The sequence below is a fragment of the Hoplias malabaricus genome, chromosome 16, assembly GCF_029633855.1.
Source record: "Hoplias malabaricus isolate fHopMal1 chromosome 16, fHopMal1.hap1, whole genome shotgun sequence".
Lineage (NCBI taxonomy): Eukaryota > Metazoa > Chordata > Actinopteri > Characiformes > Erythrinidae > Hoplias > Hoplias malabaricus.
The window spans coordinates 8,793,403-8,818,627 of record NC_089815.1 but is presented as its reverse complement, the minus strand read 5'-3'; the positions used below and the strand labels follow the sequence as shown (position 1 = coordinate 8,818,627).

At 46.8% G+C, this 25,225-nt stretch overlaps 1 protein-coding gene across 2 annotated transcripts in view; it reads left to right on the top strand.

The window, feature by feature from the left end:
- The window catches only part of zfhx3b (zinc finger homeobox 3b), a 185,327-nt gene that overhangs the window by 95,507 nt on the left and 64,595 nt on the right, over positions 1-25,225 (top strand). For both annotated transcript variants that reach the window (XM_066647152.1, XM_066647151.1), the window contains exon 4: positions 16,391-16,622. In XM_066647152.1, the coding sequence (XP_066503249.1) occupies positions 16,391-16,622 (232 nt within the window). The remainder of the gene's footprint in view (positions 1-16,390; positions 16,623-25,225) is intronic.

Below are 25,225 nucleotides of genomic sequence, written 5' to 3'. Positions count from 1 at the left end.
CGCAGCCACACATCTACACTAAGATTACTATATGTGTGTCTGCATGGCAGTTTACTGTAAAACTTGTGTGAGGGTGCGGGGAAACCTGCTTTTCACAGAAAACAGCAGGTATGATCTATGCAAAACAACTGACCTCTAACATGTAATTACACATACTTTACTGGGTTTTAATCACAGGGGGAAAGCTGACTGGTCAGAAGACGGTGTCGTAACCCTTAATCAGGACAGCGAGGTCCATAACATGAAGGAAATTTACATCTGTCCTGTTATTAAAAATTAAAACCGCACTGTACCCTGTCAGAAATGGAAGCTGTTGTTATAACAACGAGGAAGGCTTTCAGAACATCTTCCACAACAGGTTGCGGTACCACTCTCGGAATTACTTTATCTTCCTTATTCGCTTTCTGGATCCATCTCTCTCCCCTGTGTAGAATCATGGAGTAGCCTGTGTGGCCTGTTCCCAGTGACCGCACAATAAAAGCAGCCGACAGAAGTGTGATATAACGTGGCCCCAGGGCCTTTACTGCCTTACCCCACTCCTGCGGTGGCCTTATCGATGCATGCTAGCGGCAGGAGGATAGAGATCCATAGAGGGGACGAGGGAGGGGAAATGAAGACCAATGATACAATCCAGATCAGCCGTACGAACCCCCACCGTTCCCCCACCCCTTCATCCAACTCGTAAATATTTGTGTGGCTGATTTATAAACAGCCCCGGCCTAAGACGAGATCAAAGTGAGCCGTATCAGTTATAGAACAGCAGAGCTTCTCCCGACGCTGTTCTACATGCCATGCTTATGCCTATTAAAGACTAGGCCATACATCACCAGGCGTATCGGCGAGGTCTTAGAGTGACCCTCTCCTGCTGAAAAGTTAATGGTGGTCCTGTTGTGGCCGCGAGGGTCTCAGGGCACACAGGGAGAGCTCTGTGGATTAGTTAAAGATTGTGTACTCGCGCTAATGTAAGTACTCGGGCCGTGTGTGGTGAGTGGCAGAGTGCAGGTGGCTCTGGGCCTTGTGTTTGGTGAGGGTAATGTTAGTGTATGTCTGTGCTGAGGGCTGGTGGGAGCCAGAGTGTCGCAGCAAGGAACACAACAGACAACAGACAGCTGCGTTCGCGGCTTCAGTCAGCCAGCCGGTCAGCAAGCACAAAGGGCAGTCGGAGGGGTGAGGGAGGGGTTCAGGGTCAGGGCTGCCGTGGGACTGCTTCATATGGAACATTCATCATGTGCTTCATTTAAGACTGTTATTTTAAATGTTTAATGATATTGTAATATTTTGTATTACATACATCTTTTAGTATATATTTATTTATTTTTATAGATCTATAATGTAACTGAGGGGAAAAACCCTGTTTATAATGGATAATAAAATAATTGTGCACGTTTTTATATATTTGTGAGGACCAGATATCCCCAGAGTCCTCACAAGTATAGCAAAACCAGTGTGTGTGTGTTTATACATGTTCTGTGTTCAGAACATATTTTTCCTTTGGTCAGGACATTTCTTTTCTCCTAAAACCGGACAAAAACAAACACACACAACCTGTATTTCACTCCCACCAGCACTATATTTGTAAAGGGGTGGACAGTGGACCTCCCTCAGCCTGCCCTGTCCCGCTCTCACATTAATAAGAGCTGAAGCTGGCAGATGTGGGGAGGGGGGTGTGGGGGTTTGGGGGGTGGTCCAGGGAGGTTGGCTGTTTGCTGACCCCTGTGGGAGGCTTACCACTGTGGGGAAGGAGAGAAAAGAGAGGCATTCTCAGTGGAGATCCCCACTGCTTTTGTCCTAAAAATAGCTGAATAAACAGGGGATCCATCACTGGGACGTGGTTTGCTCAGGGAGAGGGCACGGGGAGGCTGTGCGTTAAACAGCCTGCGTGGACATCTGCCCCAGTGGAGCACAAGCAGAGGACCAGGGTGACACTCAGAGGGCAGACTATTCCACTCCCTGCCTTCTAGGATAGGACTGACAGGCTGGTAACTAAGAGAATTAAAGGCAGCGTTGACGATTCTAGGGAACTGCTATTGTCACAGCAAAACAACCACCCACCCCCATGTTTGTGTACATTTAGAAGCTCTGCATCTTTTAAGGTGGAACTGCATGTTTGAGTAAGTAACCAACTGTAGATTGTACGTGGCGGATGTTTACTTTTGAATTAGAACAGAAACTCCAGCTGTTTAGATTTGGAGCGTTTGCTGTGTCTGGGTTTACTTTCACGCAGTAAGAAATTTCCTGAATTTGGAGTTCGTTCCACCTTAAATGATCTGTAAGAGCAAAAATAAGTCCATTTTATCCACTGATGGAGCAGAAATAGTGCAGCAGCCTCATGTCTTTTCAGCCTTCTGAGGTCTCTCCACCGTCCAATTGCGTCCAGATGCCGTTCCTCGGCTGTGGCTCAGTGAGAGACACTTCGAACCGTGACCCTTAGTTTTTTCCCCATTTTCCAAGCTAGGGCTCTATACAAAAACAAGAGCGTTTTTCAGCATGCAAACAAACTGGAGAGCTGGCAGATGGTGAGGAACTCTCATTCTCTAAAGTTTATAAAAAGTGTTTTTTGATTATGATCACAAACACCTGCATTAATGTTTTAACAAATACAGGAACCCTACGTGGGACCTAAGAATTGCACACATGTTGTGTACATATTTAGCTGGGCCTTTACACCTACCCTCAGCAACATTTATGAACTCATTAACCCGGGCTTGTAGCTCTTCTGAAATACTTCAGCTCAATAACTACACACTGAAGCCCTTTTGTCTGCGAGAACAGAGAAAACACCTTGTGCTGTAGTCCTCCAGAGCATGGGTTTGATGCCCCCTGTTCTAAACCCACATGTACATAAAGCACAGCCCTCCTTTTAGCTGCTTACTTAAAGCTTGTGTTCACTCGCCCTGTTTCCGATTCTTGCGGCTTGTTTGCCTTTGGCACATAAAGCATAATGACAAAATGACAAATTAGCTCTGACCTTGGCCAACCAGTTTTCACTTCCAACGTGTTCGGAGCTGCAGTTGTTGAATGAGGAACCAACTGCAAGCTGTGGGAACGTTGTGTAATGTAAGAGAGACTCACTTCTGCCCATAGCCTCCACGGGTGAGTCTGACCGAGGTCAGCTGGTGAGCCGGAAAGCAGGAAAGCCTGCGCTAAGATTTTGGTTAAAAAAGCACAGCAGAGGAGTGTGTTATGCCGTTGCTTCAAAGCCACCCGTCGCATCAGTGATCCAGGGCGCAGCGAGGGAGACGCAGCTCTGGCCTGGCGAAGGGTACTGAATTATTACTGACGCTTTCGGGGTAACTGTCCGAGCGGCTGGTCTGGAGAATATTAATCATTTATTTGATTGTCCGCATGTGCTGATTAATCAATCTGAGGGAGATCTGCAGGATTAACTACCCTATTATTCCCTTGTAAGAACAGATAAGAGATAAGGCTTTAAAATATCATGTTCCATTTATCATTTATTTTTAGTCCCCTGCTGATGAGGGCGAAATAAAAACTGGAGGTGAGAATAGCACGGAACAGAAAGAGAGAGAGAGAGAGCCAGGGTAAAGTGGGAAGAGAGAGAGGCAGAGAGAGTGTTTGTGTGTGTGTGTGTGTGTGTGTGTGTGTGTAAGAGAGAGAGAGAGAAAGGGAGAGACTCAGGCTCTAGGTCCAGACTAAGACGGATCACGGCGTGTTTAACTACTGTACTTTCACAGAAGGTGTAGCACAGGGAGGGCGAGTGAGCTTACATAACCGTGAGAGAGAGAGAGAGAGAGAGAGAACACGGCGGCGTTTGATTTGCTGAAAAGATTAAGAGGGAGCAGGCAACAGAGAAAGAGAGGTTGAGCAAGTGGAGGCACAACAGGAAGTGGGGGGATGGTGGAGAGGTGTTTGGGGGCGGGCTCTACACACCTGGCTGAAGGAGAGAGAGGAGGGCCAGAGCCAGCTGGAGGTGGCAGCAGTGGATTCCCGGGTTTAGATCGGCTCTAGGTGAGTGAGTTCTACCTGCTCGCGGCAGTGCGGTACAGAGCAGTGGGGCTTGGCTGTGGTTCTCCAGAGCTCCACCCTCACCAGCTCCGCTCTGTAAATTCTCCGTCTGCCGTCTGGTTAATGTGTTATGTCATGTGGTAATTCCTTTGATTCCAACATACCTCCGTTTGTAAATACATGCCGCTCTCAAAGAGCTGTGGTTACTTTTACAAGCATGGCGCCCCTGGCACTTTGGTGGAGAATGCACGAGGAAGAGAGAGAGTGGAGAGGAGGAGGAGGGGGTGGAGTTGGTTATTAACCGTATGAACTCCTGTTTTGGCTCATGTGCCAAGTCTGTTTGTACTCCTAGCCTTTCACATACAGCTGCTCTAATTCTCTAATTCTCCCACCTTTATAGGAGAAGTGACAATCAGCTGTGACTTTAATGTGTGAGTTTTGAAGGTTTGATGAGACAGAGATGCGCTGCAGTAGGGAACAGAATGATGGAATGATAGTTTTGACTTCACCCCGTCTTGCAGAATGTCGTCTCAAACGCAGGGCATTTTATGTGAAAATGGAAATATCAAACGTGGCCGGGAAAGTACCTTTTAAAAAGCCCTTACAGTACTGTGCAAGTTTTAGGAATTAGAATTTTAGATTCACTTTATTGGCCACTGTGCAATTTGGTCTGCGCATTTAACCCAGTCCGTGCAGTGACACACATTTACACACACTAGTGAACACTAGGGGGCAGTGAGCACACATGCCCGGAGCGGTGGCACCCAGAGCTTGGGGGTTAGCTGCCTTCTCAAGGGCACTTCAGTCATGACCTGGGGATCGAACCAGCAACCTTCGGGTTACCCAGCCAGTTCCCTAACCTCCAGGCACCTGAAAAAGATATACATTGCTGTTTATATGAGCAGTAAGAATGTATTTGCTCATATAACCCTTAGTGATCCCTCAGAGAAGGCCCCCTGAATATTTGAATATTCACAGAATATTTCTACTGAAGTTCCAAAGCCCTAAAAATGCTGTTTGGTGTAGCCCTAGAAAGCAGTGATGTTCTGTAGCTTCTGTTAAAGTTTCGAAGTGTGTGATTTGCTTTAACCTTTTCCAAATCTCTCCTTGTGGTAGTACTGTGTTATTTAAGGTTTAACATCCAGTGTCTTATTGTACCTGACTAATATATACACAGTTACGTTTAATCAAGTGCGCTTTGGATGTCCTTCACACTTTCTCACAGCACATCTACTACTTTTTAGAAATTAAAGCAAAAAATTAGCATTTTTATTAGTACTGTATTCAACTTACAACACCAGGCTTCTTGAAAAGATCAATTCTTTTAAATAATAACACTAATAATCATAGGTGCCTATGACTTTTGTACAGTACTGTATTATACAGAAGTGCATGTCACCGTCCAGCGCGGGCGAAGGAAAGCCGCTCAGAAACCTGAGCTGGAGGAAGAGTGTGGGCTCTGCTACACACACACACACACACACAGAGCTTGGATGTGCTTTTTCAGCACTTTCCACCTATTAACACTTTCCTCTCTGAGCGGGAATCATCGCTGCTTTAGCGCAAGGCTGCAGGAAGTCGGACTGCGGCTGACGTGATGAAAGCTTGGCTCACACTGTTTGATGTCGCTCAGCTGTGGCTTGCGCCTCACACTTTTGCTGGCTTTTCTCTCTGCTATGACGGAGTGGGTGGGGGCACATCCTCATCACATCCTTTTTATCTACTCGTACTTTACCCGGGGAGGTCAGCCCACTGCAAACCGCTTAGGAGTGGCCCCCTTCCAAAGCATTAATAAATTAAAATCACAAGTTGTCCTATAAAAAGTGGCTTAATGCGATCTTATAAGCTACGTGCGCAATTTGCATTAAAAGGAGCACAAAGCTTCGCTGTGGAGTTGGGTATTAAATGTCCCCAAATGGGCAGCGCAGTGCTGTGACCTCTGTGATGACATGGCGACTAATGGTGTGAGAGGGTTATTTTAGGAGGCTCTTGTTGTACCCAGGCTGTGCAGTTCGTTTAGTGGGGCCTGGAAAGCCTTTGTTTATTATATATTATTTTTTTTTATTTCTCAGCATGACTAAAGCAGTGGAGCAGCTTCCAATTAGCCCGCACCGTGTTTGATTTTTGTGATGACGACCATATCTCAGCTGTAATTATCCTGCGCTTGGAATGATGAGGGTTTAGGTTATTGATCTGCCATCGATCCTGCTGATCAATGAGCACTTTGTTTCTTTTTTTATGGAAAAGCGAAGTTCTGTTTTTATTTATTTATTTTTGTGCCGGCTAATGAGTCGGCCCGGCTTAATCACTCTATAAAATGGCGTTTGTGGGTGTGTGTGTGTGTGTGTATGTGCGAGTCCCTAGTGGACTGGGCAGCTAGGGAGAAGGGTGTGTCATTAAAGGTGGCATGGGTGAACCTGTGTCCAGAGAGCTACGCTTCTCAACACATGCTCCGCTGGGCATAGGACTGAGGCCAGAGCATGAAAAAAGTCCATTTCAAATTCATGTCTTGCTGAAGGGCAAAACAGGCAAGCCTTCGGGGCAAGCTTTTTTTTTATCTTCTCCTTCTTACAAATAGTTATTTCACACTCCCTGTGAGACCCAAATCTCAGCTCCTCTAGTGTTACACAAAACTACACTCTTTATTGTTATTAGCGTGCAATTTCATGAATAATAACATACTCTGCTTTTATAATAGCATTTCATCAGCTAGTCCCTGCATCATTTAATACAACACTAGGTAAGATTTGGGAGTTTTGCTCCTCGGCTCCCCCTACAGTTGCAGAGTGGTTTCCTACCCTCCTCCAAAATGTACATAGTGCAGTTTCTGCAGTGCAGAGCCCAGAATAGCAATGACACAGACTTTATTCTCCCTGATACAGGTCAGCAAATGATCACAATGATTTTGAAGCCCTAATTTTAAGGTAAAAAAAACTATCTACTGTTGCTTTAAGGCCAGGGTTTGGGTTGGATGTGAAGAGGATCAGTCAGAGCACCTACGCTCTGCAGTGCGTGCTTGAAAAGCTGTTGAGTTAAGACGCGCGCTTCAGAGCGTACCGCGGTAGGACGGTGAAGAGGGCCGCAGTCAGGTAGGAGTCTAAAGTCACTTTGAGCACCAGCACCCTCCAAAACCCCCGAGCGCATAACGTGCGGACATGCAAATTCGCTCATTTGCCCACGGAGTGTCCGCCCCCGCCACGCCCCCACCTGCTCATTTGCATGTTAAGAAGTGGCGCACTCCAAGAGCCCTGTTGCTCTTCTGTTGGCACGGCGGAGCTAATAAAAGCTCGGGCCCTTTAAGCTCAGCTTAAATATTTACGCTGGCACACAACCCCGTGCTCCTGGCCCCTCGTTAAGCCGGGCTTCTGGGCGGAGGTGGAGGAGAGGGAGAAGGGGAGAGGGGGCCGAGCTTGGCAGCTCGAACGCTTCCTCATCTGAGACCAGTTCAAACACGGCGCACTCTCCCAACTTCAGCCTTGGCTTTGTGAATTTTATATAGAAAAGAAGAACAAGGAGGGGAAGAAAAAAAATCCCAACAACATTACTTTCTCGCCCGCCTTATTGCCTAGCCTGAAGCAGCAACCAATTATGTGCTAATGAAATATTTACGCAGGCAAACGGGGGAGCGCCAGAGGTGAAAGCTAGATAATACACGCCCGAGGAGCCAGTGTTGTGAGGCCTCTTCCTACGGTTTTACATAGGGGACTGACTGAGCATGAAGAATGGACTTACACTGCCTTCACATACCCACTGAATGTTCTTATTTCCCACCTGAGAATCATTATCGCACCGTCTTTGCATTCAAATGCACCTCTAACGTTAGCTGGCCTGATCTATTCTGGGAACGGTATACCCTAACCCAGCTTATAATAATGTATGTGGTGCAGCCATAAAATGTATACAGCGCTACCATAAAGTAGTAATGAAGACAGGGTCAAGGACCATGGCATATCCATGTGCCACATTTAAGCTTTAGATGAGGCCATAGCCTGGTCTGTGGGGTCTTCTTACTGAGCACTAACCCTCATGCATACGTTCTGGGCATCTCTGTTCATATCCCAGCCTCTCTGCTACTGCTCTGCTGACTCTGCAGTCTCAGGACACAGGCCGGGGAGCCGGGGGGCCTCAGACCCGAGTCTTCTTGAGCAGATGTCATCTGTTCCGTCACAAAAGCGGCTCCCGTGAGGAGCGCAGGGGGAGAGTGGGATGTTTGTTGTCAGAGACTAATGACATTTTTGGTAATGCTCCCTTGCTGAATTTAATTTTCTTCAGCCGTATTAATCATCACAAGTGCAGTTTGTCTTGGAAGCTTCCCTCCCAACTACAGCATGCTCCCGTTCGTCCCCTCTCCCTGTGGCATTCCCAGCCCCCTTCAGCTGTGCAAGCTGGAGCTCGCTGCACCATCCCACCAGACCGCGCTACAGTTGTCACACTGGCAAACGCTAAACGGCAGTCAACGGTGGGAGTTGGTGTAAAACAGAACTGTTTCAGACTGCTCGGCCGTAGTTAAGACCCTGTAGGAAGTGTGGGTTTGGGAGTGCTGCTTTTTTATTAGCGTAATTCAACTGGAAATATGTGCAAGGGTTAGAGAGTGATGGGTTTATGGGAGTGCCGTAGGTTGTTTTAGTCACTGAGTTCTCTGTTTGTGAAGAAAACAGAGTTTTAGACCACATTTCCTCCATTTGCTTTAAAGCCACACTAGGTAAGATTCTGCTCCTGGACTCCACCTACGGTTGCCGAGTGGTTTCCTACAATCCTCTAGAAGTTACATAATGCACTTTCTGCAGTGCTGGGCTCTGAGTAGCAACAACTCCCTATTCTCCCTGTCACAGGACAAGGAAGCATCACAATGATGTTAAACACTGCCTAGAGTTGCTTCAAAAAGAGATGTGGAATACATTGTCTTCCAAGTTATTTGAACTTTCAGCAACAGCTAGGACACAACGCCAAGAGCTGACACCGCTTGCCGTTTCTTCAAGGTGGCTCCCTAATGCCCAGCTTTTACTCAGACCAAGATAAGACATCATTAAACGCTCCAGGGGCATCCGAACGTCTCTGCATTGATCGCATCTGTCTCCTGTCTGCTCGGCATGAGACGTACAGCGCATTCCTCTGCCGTCCTGTCCCAATAATTACTCCGCCGCCCTGGCCTGAAATGGAAGGGTTTGCCACTGGAGGCAGGCAGGAGGACCGGAGCAGGTTCTGAATTGCCCTCTTAAACTTCCAGATGGCACAGGACAGCTGCAGATGTCTGGGGGACGGTTGGAACAGCTGCCTGGCGTGCCCCCGCAGCGCCACACGGCTGTCGCCTCCTGCAGGCAGGAGTAATGTACTGCGGGGCTCAGCCACCACAGGGCCCGCATTCATAAAACCACCAGGAGGCTAAGCTGTTAATTAGCTGCTCAGAGTGGAGGGCGACTTCTAGCGATTAATATGTTTTCCTTCCCTCCTCTCTCTCTCTCTCTCTCTCTCTCTCTCTCTCTCTCTCTTTTCCCTCATCCTGGGCTTGACATCATTTCCTGCCTGCTTTCAGAGTCATTTGCCGTACACTGTGAGCAGAGGCCCAGCTCATTAAAAGAGGGGAAATGTGTTTATCTGGCTACGATTAGTGGCTCGCATTATGCATGTATGGCCATGCTTAGTCAAATACAGCTAATGAGTGGGGGTGTGTAAGAGGGAGGGAGCCGAGAGGGCCCTACTAAAACTGTAGCGGGCACAGGGACTACTTTGTTACAAACCACACTTGGAATTGATCTCCACCTTGCTTGTATGCTCTCGCGCTCTCTCTCTCTCTCTCTCTCTCTCTCTCTCTCTCTTTTGCTCTCGGTCTCTTGCCACATGAATTATGTGGAAGCATTGATCAGCTGATCGAGGGCTGTTGTTTGAAAGCGCCGGGGCATTATCGGAGGAGGGATTACCCGGCCCTTGTTTTGCTGTGCTGTACGTAAAAAGGTATTATTTACCTCCTTGTCACTACACCCTCCCCATTGCCGCAAACCCCTGTTACTTCAGCACCCAAAGAAACATACACAAACGACTGCGTACATAATCAACAAGGGCCAAATGACTGCCGGCATTGATTGCCTTCTCTCTGCAATTATGTTCCTATTGTTTACTTTCTAGCAGCTTATTTATTCCAAAGGAATTCAATAATTATTGCTTTATTTAGTGCTAAAGTGAGGTGGAGTGCTATAGGCTGCAACAGGGGATGGGGGTTGTCTTCAGGGTCTCGGCATCTTTCTTTATTTCTTCACCTCTCTCTGCTTTCCTCCTCTCTCCCCCACTCTAGTTCTTAGGCCTTTACTGCTTTGACCTGCGGGGCCTGCCGATGGGCATAATGCTGGATTAAAGATCACGTCCATGTTTATGGATTACAGCATGTCATACAGAATCAGAATTACATTGTTGGGGTATAAAGCTACATTCACGTGGTTTTTGGTAATTTATCAGAATACCAAAACAAGTTTCCCACTAGGACCATTTAGATTCAGCACAAATTGTCATAGTTATGACAGTCGGGTTACAAAAAAAGCCAACATTAATTGAAAATGATCAGGTAAACTATAAAATAAAACATTATAATAAATGTGGTTATGTTTTTAACGCTTATCAATATCTGCATCATTGGAGTTTAAATATGTACAAGCCCTGGTTGATACCAGTTAGCTAAAAACCATTTTACAACCTCAGATTGCTGTTCATCTCTCTCGTAAACCACATAACTACTGCAGCAATTGCTCTTGAAAGCAGTGTAAGCCTGTGATATGTGTTAGCGGCATTAGCGCGTAACTACAATCAAATATTTGACTATTGCAACATCAAATCTGTGACCACGAATACTGTCTCGCGGGTGTACTGAGTTAGGGGGTATTTTTTGGGGGGTGGGGGTTAAAGGCAGGAAATGTTAGGTATAGGGTATTAAGGTATGCAGCTGGGGGGTGGGTATATGGCGTTTCTCCAGCCACAGCGCTGCGTCTGGGCATGTCGCCGCTCGCAGTGGCTAATTTGAAGCAGCCGCTGTACTTGGCATCCAGCACTGCTTCTGTGGTCGCGGCTTCTGGGCCTACCACTGCTTCTGCTGTTAGAGAGAGAGAGAGAGAGAGAGAGAGAGAGAACAAAAAGAAAGAGCAAAAAACAGATAAGGGGTAAAAGAGAGGCCATAATGTAAACTCGCTCTTTCACTGCTAGCAGCTAACCCACATTCCCAAATGCTTTATCCGCCCTCAGGGGGGAAATGTACACACCCTGTACCCTGTATCTCTGCTCTCTCTCTCGCTCTCTCTCCAAAAAAACAAAACATATACCCTCACACACACACACACACACACATATGGTGAGATATGAGACAAGGCTTCAGTTCTCTCCTCACTCTCCAGCCACACATTTTCTGCCCATTAGGCGAATCCCTTTGTCTCTTTTCAGGATGCTAAGCAGTGACCTCATTGGCTATAATTTCAGCCATGACATCACCAGAGCCTGTGTAACAAAGGTGCTACACTTGACATTATCCATCAAAACGATGAACTAGATCGGCGTGTTGCTCTTTAGACACCGCCGGGGCTTCAAGCTCTATGATATCAGAGGATATATGGCCCTGGTTTTCGCCCGAGGCAGAAAGCTAGTAATTGTTAGTGAGCTGTGGGCTGGGAGCTATACTTGCTCAAGTTTTGGGTTTTTCAGTCTCCTGTTCTGGGCTCTTGACATTCCCCTCTTACTGTTTGGCGCTGCGTGTGAGGGTGCTTGTGTAAGCGTGTGTGTGTGTGTGTGTGTGTGTGTGTGGAAAGCACCCGGCTTCACCACTTAGTGCCGAGAATCATCGGGATAATTACAAAGCAATACACATCCAGACACTCTCTGGCTCCCCCTCAGTGGGAATTGGCCAGCTCTGGGAGAAATTGATAGCTATTTAGCCACTGGATAGTCATCTGTTTTCATGCATTAATTGTGTATTAACAGCACTGCCAGATTTAATCGTGGAAATTGGGGTAGAACCGAAAAGGCTCATGTGCCACCACACGGTTTATGAACATGGGCGCCAGCGCCTGGGCGTTCTCTCGCTTGCTCGTCCTTGCTGTTAGTGCAGCGAGCCTCCACTCTGTATTCGGAGCGCTCTCTTACTGTTGAAGCACTGGCCGGTGTGAAAGGTGCATTTTTACAGCCCATTAAAGTGGATGCTAATGCAGATCTGTGCACAGGAGCAGGTAGGTGTGGAAAGTGATACCTGCGGATAATGTGCGTAGAGCCATGCCCGGGGGGTCAGGGTTGAGTTGCAGCCGAGTGGATGAGGTGGCGCCCACACCTCTCTCCTCACCTACACCAGAGCGGGACATTCATGAGAGTATGTGTGTGTGTGTGTGTGAGAGAGAGAGCGCTCTCTTTAGGATTGTAATCACAGTGTATATAACATTCCGGGAGGGATATAGGATACATATGCACTACTTCAATAACTTTAGTAGGTATCTCAGGTAAAATAACAATTTCCTCATATATATATATATATATATATACATATATTTTTTTTATTTAATCTTTTTGACACATAAACATAGCTTGATAACTTTATTCTAATCTAAAAAATAAGCTAAAACACACAGAATATTAATGTAATTGATAGTAATATCTGTGTTGTTGTTGATCACACCTCCTCCACATGGTCCATCTCCTTCATGGCTGCCCTTAGATCCTGCTTATGCAGTGAAGCTGAGGAGAAACGGAGGTCCTGTGGGCTCTAGGGGCCTGGGTGCGGCTGCTCAGGGGCCCCGATGGAGGGGAGACTCCTCCTGGTCAGACCACCACCCCCCCATCCCCCTTCACACACTCTCCAAACATGACTTTTTCATTAAGCCGCTGAATTCCTGCGCTCCAGTTGGAGGTGATTTATCAGCACTGAGCTTCATTTCAGGATCATATGAAACAGACACAGCACACACACACACACACAGACCGTCTCTCTCATGCATTATTGTGTTTCACATCTAGGCCCAAGGGTGTGCGTGTATCTGTCTGTGTGTGTGTGTGTGTGTGTGTGTGTGTGTGTGTGTGTGTGTGTGTGTGTGTGTGTTTAGGGTTGGGTAGGAGATTAAGAGAAGATAGCATCTCCAGGGGTCCCTCATGTGGATAGCTTTAGATGAAATGCTGTGTGAAATGTGTGTGTGTGTGTGTATGTGTGTGTGTGTGTGTGTGTGTGTGTGTGTGTGTGTAGGTGAAAGAAGGGAGCCTCCCCACTCATGGGACATGTCTAATGAACCCTATTAAGGCCTCTAGTGTCATGTTGGATTCCCTTATGTGGACTTGTGCTTGATTCTTCTCACCCTGGTGTATCTCTCTCTCTCTCTCTCTCTCTCTCTCTCTCTCTCTCTCTCTCTGTTTATGTGTGTGTGTGTGTGTGTGCACAAGTATGTCTGTGTGTGTGTGCGCTACATGGATCCTTATAAACAGTGTAAGAATTATCATTATTCTTCACCTGGACTTGATTATTTAAGGGCACTGTGTGTATGTATGAAGTATATTAAATGGGGCTCATTATGGGGGCGTTCCCTGGCAATTTATGATGAGAATTTAAACTCGTGAGAACCTTTAAACTCGTCTAAACCTGTTGCCAGAGTAGTTAGGACACACGTATGCCTACAACTAATCAGAATCTGTGTTTTCCATATTTCCTCTCCCTATACAAAAGAATCCAAAGGCTTTCTTTATTGTTGGATGCACTTTGACTCTTCGTATTCCAGTGATTTGTTCACTCCTTGCATGTCGCATTAGCTCCAGGTCAGTGACACAGTGCTTCTATACGGGTAGTTGAAGCCAGTGCTGGGCCCTGTCTGGAGTCTGCTCCGGGTTGCTGTGATATACGGCTCTTCTCTGAGCCAGGCCAGCTCAGGTTCACCCCTTAGTAAATCCTGCCCTTTTTATAGGAGCTATAAAGCTCGTAACTTTTCTTCAACCTCCTCAACCAGGCTTTGAAGTTTCATTTGGTTTCGTCCGACTTTGTTTTGATTTTTTTTGTTTTATTTTTCGTATTTTTGCTTTCTCTCGCAGCGATGAAGCTGCGCTGATGTTTGTCGTTGACTATCATTAAGAATCATTGATCCTTTCGCAGTCTTTTTTTATTTCTTCACTTGTGCTTGGGACATCTGTTCTGACTAAAACCAGTGTGCTGCTTCCCAGGATCAATCTGGCTGTTTTATGCGAGTGAACCTGCCGTGCCGTTCGCCGCCCGAGCGCCTGTGTTTAAAGGAGGGAGAGGAGCAGAAACCGAAGCCCAAACGTCCCGCAGCACCTACTCAATGACCTCACTGCTCCGCTTCCAACAGGAAGAAGAGAGAGAGAGAGAGAGCATGCAAGGAGAGAGGCGAAGCTTTTTACAATCACCTAATAACTCCATTACACGGAGCTGTGGGGCAGGCAGAAAAAAGCAAAAGCCCATTCCTGAAAGCCATGGCCCTAATGTACAGCTGAGGTGTACGGCTGAGACATACGATACCCCTGCCAATGGAGCACAAGTGCCCAGAAAAACCCCTTATAGCGATATTAGGATATTACTGCGAAAATTAAATATTACCAGAGGTGGGGGAGAGCGTTTTAAGGAACGTAATATTTTTCCCCCAGCGCTCTCTTCTGTCGACACGTGATGTGTCATTAATTAGGTTAAAAATCTTATGTTTCTCTGGCTTGCAGAAACACGGCTTCTCTCTTTGCTGCCGGACAAAGTGGACCTGGCCTTGTCTTAATAAATTTCCCCCCGACCTTTGTCAGTGTTTGGAGATTAAGAGCCTGCCCTCCCCCACCCTCTTCCAAGAATCATAACCGTGTATCAAAACATTTTGCGTGTGTCTCCTTCATAAAATCAAGCAAAGGAATAGCAAATCTAGGGTAATCAGATACAAAAACAAATACAGATGGTAATTGCTCAGTCTGTCATGGCCCATTTCTGTTTACTTAGGAGCGAGGCTCTCAATGACCCTCCAAATACAACCCCCCCCCCACACACACACACACCAAACATTCAAAGAAAATTTCATTTTTAATAGTTTGTCTGGAGGACGATAATGACGCATTAACGACAGGCAGTGAGTGTTATTTCTTTGGCGTTGGGTATATGATTGGATCCTGATTCCCCAGCTGTGGAGAGACGTTTGTTGCTCTTCATCTAATTCGCTCTACGAACATTAAATCTCACCAGAGAGACGGTGGCCATGAAGATTAAGAGAAGAGAGAGAATTACCTGTGATTGGCATTGATTTGCAGCCACAGAAATCCATCGATAGGCCTTCAAGTGGCATATGAAACACCCATGGCAGGACCGGAGGAGAGAGCAGTAATAGTATGCATGAGCAAAGAGCTCTCAGGCAACATGCAGAGATGCTGATGAGGTAGTGGTCAGGCACGTGTAGCGGCAGGCAGGCCGGCTCTCCAGCGCTGGCCTCGTCTCATTGATTGAGGCCGCCGTGCTCGATGATGGGCGTGTGGGAGTATGTCGTGTCACTATAGGGTGTGTGATGTGGTCAGGCCTTGTTGCGGCTTTGTGGATTGTCGGACATGCCCCCCCCCCTCCTCACCCCACCTCCTAGGATCTTTTCCCCTGTTGAGGAATGTTCTGGATGCTTTCAGAGTGTGGTTTTGTATCTCTCTCTCTCTCTCTCTCTCTCACTCTGTCTGAGGGAGGGTTTGAGTCACTAGAGATCAATATTTAGCATCCCATGCGTGAAACGGGCAGATGTTTGGAGTTTCCTTTTCAGAGACGAGGAGGGCTTCTGCTGAGTGAAGGAGATCAATGCTTCCTTTTCTCAGTGTCTCCATTCTCCTGCTCGTCTTCTGGTGTCCACCCATGTCCAGCCCTGATAGGGTATAGGAACAGTTTACTCAATTTATTTTTTTTTTTTTAGAAAAACACTAGGTAAGATTTTCGCTCAAGGGCTCCTCCTACAGTTCCATGGTGGTCAGTTCCTACCTAATATGACATAGTGCAGTTTCTGCAGGGCCGAGCTCAGAGTAGCAACAACAAAAACTGCAAAACAGCAGCTTTCTGCAAGAATCCGTTGAGTTGATGTGGTTAAACCGGATGATCCACTTCATGCACAGACGCTAAACAAACATGACTACGATTTCTCATTAAGGCTAGTGGGATTTTTGCCAGCGTTCTCTGACGCTTGTTTAAAATTGCAACAGTTTCTATGAAAGAACATCTGGGGGAGGAGCGTGAACAGGTCAGTTGCTATAGTGTGGCACATTCTCCTGCTCTTAGATAAGCCTGCTGCTGTGGAGGCTGTGCTCGTGGAATAAGATCGGTGTTAAACAACCAGACTCTGATTCGTAATTGATTTGTTCATTTGCAAGCAGTGTGATTGAAAGTGAGGAGGCAATGTCAGTCTAAGGCTTAGTGCTAACATCTTTTTTCTCCCTGTCTTTTCTCTCTCTCTCTCTCCAGCACCTACAGCAGCACGAGAGTGCAGTGGAGGGTGAGGCGTGCTACTATCACTGCGTGCTGTGCAACTACTCCACCAAGGCGAAGCTGAACCTGATCCAGCACGTGCGCTCCATGAAGCACCAGCGCAGCGAGAGCCTGCGCAAACTGCAGCGTCTGCAGAAGGGCCTGCCTGAGGAGGAGGAGGACCTGAGCACCATCTTCACCATCCGCAAGTGTCCCTCCGGTGACACAGGTAGGACCAGAGGGCATGCATTCTCTCTCATACACACACACAGGCACACACACTCACATACATAGGTTCACTGTCCATCTTAGCATCTTCTAAATACTCTTAGTTCTTGGTGTAGAACTATGGACACCACTTTACAATAATACTCTTAAGACTCTTAAAGCCTTTATGAAAGACTTACTGGTTTATTAGGTCATAAACATCTTAAAAATCATCAATACACCGTCCTAGCTTGTAAATAAAAGGGCAGCAGTAACATGATCTGATCAAATCAGTTCACACCCGGTGGATAAAACTGAAATGTGATGAATCTGAGAGGAATAATACACTGTGGTGGTACTGTCAAGGGCACATACTCTGTACCTTTAGTAAGGGAACATAATTGTGCCTTATTCTATTATGATTGGAGATTATAGAATTGTGTTGATTTCATACACCTCTCCTTCTGGAGAACAGAAAGTAATGTACCTTAAAGGAACACAAGTGGACTCTAAAACCTGGACTCCAGTGACCAGTAATGTACCTAAACTGTAATGCTGATCTAACATCAGTAACCCTCTGAGTTTTAACAGTACACATGACTATAGGCTGTGTGTTTGGAGAGTAGCCAGTTACTGTTGCCCTTTTAAATTTGTGATAACTGCTTTTAAGTCATTTGAAAGTGTTTATGACCAATAATATCCATTATTTAATTAGATTGTGTATACTATGTTACTCTTTAATGAGGGAGGATTTATTGTAAAGTGATATCACACCATTCTACAAAGAGCTGTATATACATTTTCATGCTGATTTTTATGTTCACGTTCTCTATTCAACTCAGTTGAAACGATAAATGGCAAGAGAGTTGCTGTGGTTATCGTTTCTACACTCAGCGAAGCATTGTTTGATTGCTGTGCCTATTTAACGCTCACCAGTCATCTTTTAAAGTTTGGCTGTGGGCTGAGCGATCTTTTTTGGTGAAGAAACAAAATGGCCGAAGCGATTATGCCCTCACGTTTGCAGCAGTCGGTTGAAGTTGGGACCTCTTATCCACAAATCTAGGAGCTGTTATGAAAGCTAACATTGTAGTAAATAATTAAGACCTGCTAATACGCTCTTAACAGTGGGACACACTGCTTTGGTGTGTGTTCTAACACTGCAACGTCTCATTCCCATAGCACAAGCATCTGTCCTCGTTTCCTGAAGCCAGGTCTTTGCCGTCACAAATGAGGCAACATGCCGCCTGGCGCTGAGGCAGAGGAGCCTTTTCCCGCTCCCAGCACGTTCTCCGAATAGGCTTTGAACCCTGTTCAAGAAAATGTGCCCAATATCCTTAATAAGAGCTCTGACTCTTCATTCAGCTTCTCTTTATGCTCAAAGCACATTAACCGCTTTCAGAGCTGAAAGTTTCTCTGTGACTTATTTTTTTTTCACTTTCCTCCTTTCTTTCGCCACACTATCATGTGCTGATATTCAAAGAGTTCCAGCAGACAGACGTTAGCTCCTGGGCTGCGTCTTTGACATGAAAGGGACGGGAGAAGAGCGGGGCAGTGTGGTTTATAGATCACTGATCAGCTGGGAGGATGAGGTCCTGAAGAGTGGGTTAAGCCACTAACTGCCTGCTTATTAAACCCTGCGCTTCTTTTTCAACCCGCTCCTGGATAAACCGCACATTTTACGCACGTTTTAGTGTTTTCCCTAAACACCCACTTTCCCCCGCTCCACTACTTCAAGTGAAGGGCTTGTTAATTGGCTGATTAGCTGGATCAGGTGTTATTAGAGTGTGGGGGGGCACCACACATACAAGAGTGCACCGGGACTGAGGGTGGGACCCACTGTGATAGGCACATGTTGGCAGGCAATGTTCCTTCTCAACAGCCTCGGTAACAAAACAAAAAGGCGTAGGTTTTGAGAGCGGGGTTCCTCCCGTTAGTCAGCGATTAAGGGAACGGAGCTGTGGTCAATTAACACTCTGTCTCGGCGCGGATTTGGTTTTCTAATCACTTTCACTCCCTCACACTGACAAAGGGACTTTATTGTGAGTCCCGCCTCCCCTCCTCTTCCGCCAGTCAGGCAGCCCATCCAGCGCAGAGCCGCCCTCTGAGAGAGAGAGAGAGAGAGAGAGAGAGAGAGAGAGAGAGAGAGAGAGAGAGAGGAAAAGGGTTAGAGGAAAAAAAAAGCAGAAAAAAAAGCGAGTCAGCCTCTGAAGACGCTTTGTTCCGAGGAGGCAGGGATAATGAAGCCAGCGGCCGGGAAATTGCGCAAAAGGCAGTCACAGATCTGAGGCAAATCATTAGAGAACATATTTAGCCGAGCAATTAAGGACAATTAAGCTTTCTGCTCGCTGCACTCCAAATATGTTAATGACTACAGTACAGTGGACAAGTGAACATGCAAAGGCAAGAGGAAGGCCCACTTAGGTTAAAAGGGTGGGGGGTTGGGGATTTTAGTGAGTGTGTTTGTGTGTGTGTGTGTGTTGTTGGGGAGGGAGATGCAGAGGTGTAGGGGTGGGGGGAGTAGGGAGGTTATGGTGGAGTTCACAAACAAGTCTGTTTTTTTTCCCTAACTCTCCCTCTCCTCTTTCCCTCGCGTTTTTTTGGTTGATGTATTTATTTATATATTTTCTCAGCTAACCTTTGATGTGCGTTAATGGATTCCCTTGTTTGTGAGGCTGGCTGGAGGTTAGGTAATGGCTCCTGCAGTGGGGTTGTGTGGGCAGAGCACCGCAGACACACACACACATACACACACACGCTGACATCTTCTTTCTACCATCTTTTCTCAAAGTTGCACCAAAGCCAAGGACTTCTGCGTGGGAAACGTGCGAGCGTATAAACGGCAAACACTTCGGCTGCAGTGTCATGATTGTCCTTGCATTAGCAAAATGAGATTTTTCAGAGGTGGTGGTGGGGTGGTGGTCTTGAGGGTGGAGTTGGGGCGGGGGGGTGTGTTGCACAAGAAATGCCCACATGCTTTGATGAAGGCTGCTTTGCTCTGTAGCCTCGTACGCGTTTGATGTCTTTAATTACGACCCTTCTTTTACCAGACTCTGGTGTTATTGAATTTTGGTACTTTTCTGTCAAGAAAATGTAGGTGATTAAGACTTACGCCTAGGCTGGTGTTGATTGGGAAATCCTGATGAAGGACAAGGTGAGTGCAAATCGAAGTGCAGCCGCTCCGGGGGAGGCCCACTAGGTCTTATTATCAACTATTGTTTCATGCATATATGAAACCGAAAGAAAGAGAGGGACGGCAAGGGAGCTCATAGCTACCAAGTGACGTCACGGTGGTGAGTAGCAGTCAGTCAGGGCCCTTTCCAGAGGAACTGCTCTGTTAATAGCCTGTGACGTGCTGTTTACCGAGCCGGGCCGGCTGCAGTGCGAGCGCTGAAGGCCTGATTGATTGCCCTCCAGATGCCGGATCAGGCTCGGACTCCCGCCATAGAGGCCAGCTCTCTCTCTCTCTCGCTCTCTCTCTCTCTCGCTCGTTCGTTTGTTTAGTGCCAGGAACTGCCTGTGCCAGGGCCCCCTGATCCTCTGCAGCCAGGCACATCCCTTTAAAGAGCATAGGGTGAGCATTTCGCTCCCCTCGGCCTGGCTCAAACTCACCCAGCCTCTCTGTCTTATATATATATATATATATTTTAGAGGTCCGTTAAATGAAATGAACTGTGTAATAAAGTATGTCTGCCTTCTCTGCTTGCCTCAACCACCCCTTCCCTCTCATTTTTTGAGCATCTTGATCAAATTACCCTGATAATGAACATCGTCATCAGCCAACGCAAAAACGCTGCAGATTCCTCACTCTCCGTCTGCCATCGCCTCCCAACTCTTAGCCTTCTTTCACTCTTTCCCCTAAACCCCACCATTCCACTTTGTAAAGTCTTGTTCCACCCTTCGTCCATGAACCCCCGCCCCCCCAAACCACCATTACACCCACCTCTCCCTCCCTCGCTCCTTGGAACTGAACCATTCCCTCTTGGTGTAACATTTAATTTCCTCCTCGCTAGCTCTTCTGAGGCTCTGCACTCTTTCTTGTGGTCTAGGCACAGTCGCTAAAGTGGTCGAAGGTTCCCCCCGCTTGTTAAAACAAAGCTGGCCCTAGATTTCTGGGTCAACTAGGCTGGAACTCCCCTGGCTGCTGCTGGGGCAGTGTGCACAGCTTGGTTGGAGTAAGGTGCTGTGCAGGCCATGAGGCTCCCCCCTTTCCCAGGCACCTCCTGCTAGTTTGAATTAAACAACACTGAGCTACACAACCTCAGGACATGGTGCTACCCCAGCAAAGAGGCAGAAATGAGGTATGTCGTGTGCCATTGTTGCCCTTGTTTAGAATAGCCAGCCCCTCTACTCCCTCAAGTGCCTTTACTAGGTCTAATGCGTTCCGAGCTTTGTGAGGTGACACCTAGAAACCGGGGTGTGTGGTGGCACCTCTCAACCCCTACATTCTTTACAAAACAATTAGTACGGAAGGAGTTGAAAATCCCGGCAGTGCACATTAATGCACATTAACCACCAGCTCCAGCACTGTAAAAGCCCTGCATTAAGGCTGGCCGGGCCACCCCTCAGGGAGGGCTAGCGTGGCTCTTTCTGAACGGCCTCTGCAACTGTCAGATCCCATTTTCTGGTCATTTGTTAGCACCACCGATGAGGATCATTTATTTATTTATTTTATTTTTTTTAAAAAAGATCCATACCTCTAATTCGGAGAAAGTGTGTCATAGCAGACGCTGCTGATGAAAACAATCGATTGTGGAAATATTGATTGCTTTGTTTTCAGTTTGATCCATATTTTCGGCCTTGCTTTGTTATTCTTTTCTCTCAGTAATAACCAAGTCCCTGCTCTGATTAATGTAACAGTCATTAAGGGGTACTCAGTGTAGACACAGCTACAACGTCCGGAGCACTGTGGGTGAACCTGCTGAAGAAGGACACGTAGAGGCAGAAGAGTGTGGACTTCTGAGGTCAGAGAGAAGGCAATGAGGGTGGAGATTAGATGCCATGTGTCTTTGCCCCACTCCGTTGCCCTCAGAGTGCTAGGGTGGCAGCTATAAATCTCCTGTCGAATTAGAGGCATGTGGATAAAAGGCGCCCTTTGTTTCTAATTCATTCCCCCGCTCAGAAATGTGCTACTTAAGCGTGCTGCCCTCTAGCTTAAACTATGCCTATTGTCCTTAAACCATTCATTGGTCAACAGAGCGGGAGATAGCACTAAACGGCACAGACACAACTCTTATACTTGGATATGTGTGTGAAAAGTGGATGAGGACACGGCATGACGTTCACCAGGGCATACAGCCGTTGACACATTGAGGTCTCTCACGTCACAAGAGTTAATAGATTTAAGGTTGTACGATTTGTGGCACAAGAAAAAGGCTTAAAGCTGCTGTTAGGAGGAAGGAAGCCAGTTAGGCTCTTTGTATATTGACGAGTATGTGTGAGTAATTGTAGCTACTTTTGTAAACTGCTCCAGCTCCAGACTCTTGATCACTGAGCTGTGACCTGGAGCAAATGCCTTTCTTAGGCTCCAGCACTGGACCTTGCCTGGCTATCCGTACACCCCCCTCCCCCCACCCCTCCCCCGCAACTCCCACTTTCTCTAGGCCCAGAGAAGGCTGAGTATGTTGGTTCCAAACTACCAATGTGGAAATTTCAACTCCAGATCTCAACTTATAGATCATAGTCGTTTGGATTAGGACAAGAAGCAGACCAAAGAATCCAATGTGTTGCCAATTTGGATCCAGACTTGGATGTAAACAGATCTAACATTCACAGTCCCTTCCCTCCTTTCCTCACATAATTCTACTTAAGCCAAAATATTGGAAATGGATTTTTAATGTTCAGAGGAAGAGATTGCTTAGGCAAATAGAAGATGTATGCCCATTTCTGGAGTCTAACCAAGTGCTTGGACAGAAGGCAGGATGTGTCAACACAAGGAGAAAGGAGTCGTTTTAAACAACCTTCGGTTTTCTCCGTGGGTTGGAATGGAACGTGTCACAGCTGAGCAGAAAACAGCAAATGCTCCAACTATGCTTCTGAGCAGAGTATTTACCGCATGTGTGCTGTAAGGAGTCCATAGGAACGGCAGGATGAGCCAGGCCAGGTCAGCATCCCCTCTACCCCCAGACACCTTTGGGGCATGTAGACAGAAGCCATGCCTGGAATGTACTCTCCTCTTTACACGCTTGTTAACATGCAGAGTAAACCTTCCCAGAAACAGGATATTATAGCTGCTGCCCACTGGCCCCTCTGCTCCCGTCTGCTCCAGCTCCCCACGCCACGCTAGGCCCGGGAAGAGGCATGGCACCAACAGCCTTAGAAAGTACCAAAGCTTCTTTTTAATAAAGTCTGGAATTGGCATGCTACATGTTGAGATGGGGCGACATTAGAAGCAGAAGAAGGCCCCGGGGCCCCGGGCCGGCTCCTGTCAGGCCTTTCCCTTAATCTCCAGCCGAAGCGTGCGGCCAAGCAAAGGAAATTGTTTGCAGTCCACGGAACGTGGCACGAATTTCATAAATACATTACCTTTCATTCTGAAAGATATTAAAAAGAAACCAGGCCTTTTATTAAAAAGCCCGAGCGATGGCTTTATAGATTTTCCACTCAGCACATGTTAAGGCAGGGCCTCGCACTGCCGGCTCGTCCAAGCGCACACAAGGAAGTCTTTTCTTTGCCTCTTGGTTTATGGACGGGCCGCTGTTTAAATTCCTCCGCTGGCTCATCCTGCTGCTGCAAATTGAGCGAGGAGGCCGGCTGCTATTCCTGGATTGTCTGTGAATCTGTGTGGTTTGTGTCTAGATTTCTTCATCCTTTTTTATGGGCCAGTCCTGGATGCCTTTGACCACTGTCTGCCCCGGCAGGAAGGTGAGGAAAGGCCAGGGTCATGCACAGGGCTTCACAGGAAGGTGTGTGTATATGTGTATGTGTGATTTTTTTTTTTTTGATGGAGACCCAGGTGCAAACGTTCAGAAAGGGCTGTGTTTGGATCTGAATGCAGGAATTCAGGAATAACAGTGAGGATAAAACTACATAGGGCTTACTTTATTGTCTACACCCTTTCACGTATAAATAACACACACGTGGGTGTTCGCTCTCGCACTAAATGTTCATGGCTCTGGGTGAGGGAGGCCTTTCCCTAAGCTCTCCATTTCAAGCCCTCATGAGGTGTTCAGTCCAGACAGGAGCGGAGAGATGAGGGCATTATAATATTAGTTTCTTCCTCCTCCTCCTCCTCCTCCTCAATCCACCTCCCATCATTACAAGACACTCTCCTTGAAAGCTGATCCAAAAGATAGACAGGCCATCAGGAGGCAGTCAGCTCATTTGTTCTTACCAAACGTGCTAATGAGTTCTATTCCGGGGTGCGGCAGGCTGTGGTGGGGAATTTTAGAGCATGAGTGGGGCGCCAGGGTTTCAGGTGGCAGTATGCTGCCTCGCAAGCCTCCTCTAGCTTCTGTGTATAGCAGCTATACAGGACAGGAGCTGTCAGTCATCCCTGCCAAGATGAATGATACTCAGCAGAAACATGCAGAGTCAGGGTAAATTAGAAGATGCGGTGTGTATGTGTGGCCTGTGTTGCTTTTGTGAAATCTACCCGTAAATTCATTATTTTTTAGTGTGAAGTGATTTGTATATTTGTGTATTTTTACCTTAAAATCACAGCTTCTCAATCTTTGTAATGCTTCATAGAGCTGTAATAGAGGAATAGAACCACTGTCGATGTTAGTCCAGGCTCAGCACTGCAGAAACTGCTCTAAGTAACTTTAAGACGATGAAACCAGCTCCCTCCCTCACTCTCCCTTTGATTTCATGCAACATCATGCAACTGTAGGGGGTGCTCATGAGCAAATACGTATTGTTCCTGTAAGTTTGTTATATTAATTGCTTATTTTTATTTATACTTCTGTATGAAAATGAATTGAAAAATACAAAGCAATGATATGGTTTCTAGGCAAAATGTATGTACTGTGTATTAAGCAGGACCTGGCTGACCACCTTGTGCCTTATATTCCACCAACATGCCTAAATCGCACTGTTTTGTCTTACATAAGCAAGTAGTAGCACTTCCCACAGCTGATTTGGAGCCTCCCCAAGTGCCGCATTATGATCTCACCGTGCATACAGTACGTTCTGATAGATTTGCTATTGATTGGATGTTTGTGAATGTGTTCTGGCAACAAAAGCCAGCAAATTCCCAGGCACTCTCGGAACGCTTCGCTTGATGCTGCGCTGCCTCTGAAGGCGAGACATGCCTCTTTCACTAGCTTTCAGAATCAAGGCATCGCCGTTTGACCAAAGGCAAAAATCCAGATTAAGGGATAGAGCAATCGAGAAGTTTTTTTTTCCCCCAACTTCGATCGGAGGCAAAGTTTTGATTTTGTCTTTTTCTTTTTCTAATAAGATGAGTTCTTTCCCCGCAGAGAGAAAGCAAAGAGATCAAAGGCCGTGATCTCTGCTCTGGAAGAGTTGAGCGTGTGCGCAGCGGCTTTGACAGGCACGTTGAACTCGAGTAAAGAATGCCCTCTCTCCTGCAGCACACACACGCCTGCCTGCCCCCTCACTCACACTCTGAAGGCTCCATTCAAACGCTGGCACATGAAACAAACCCACTTTGAAAGGCGAGCTACG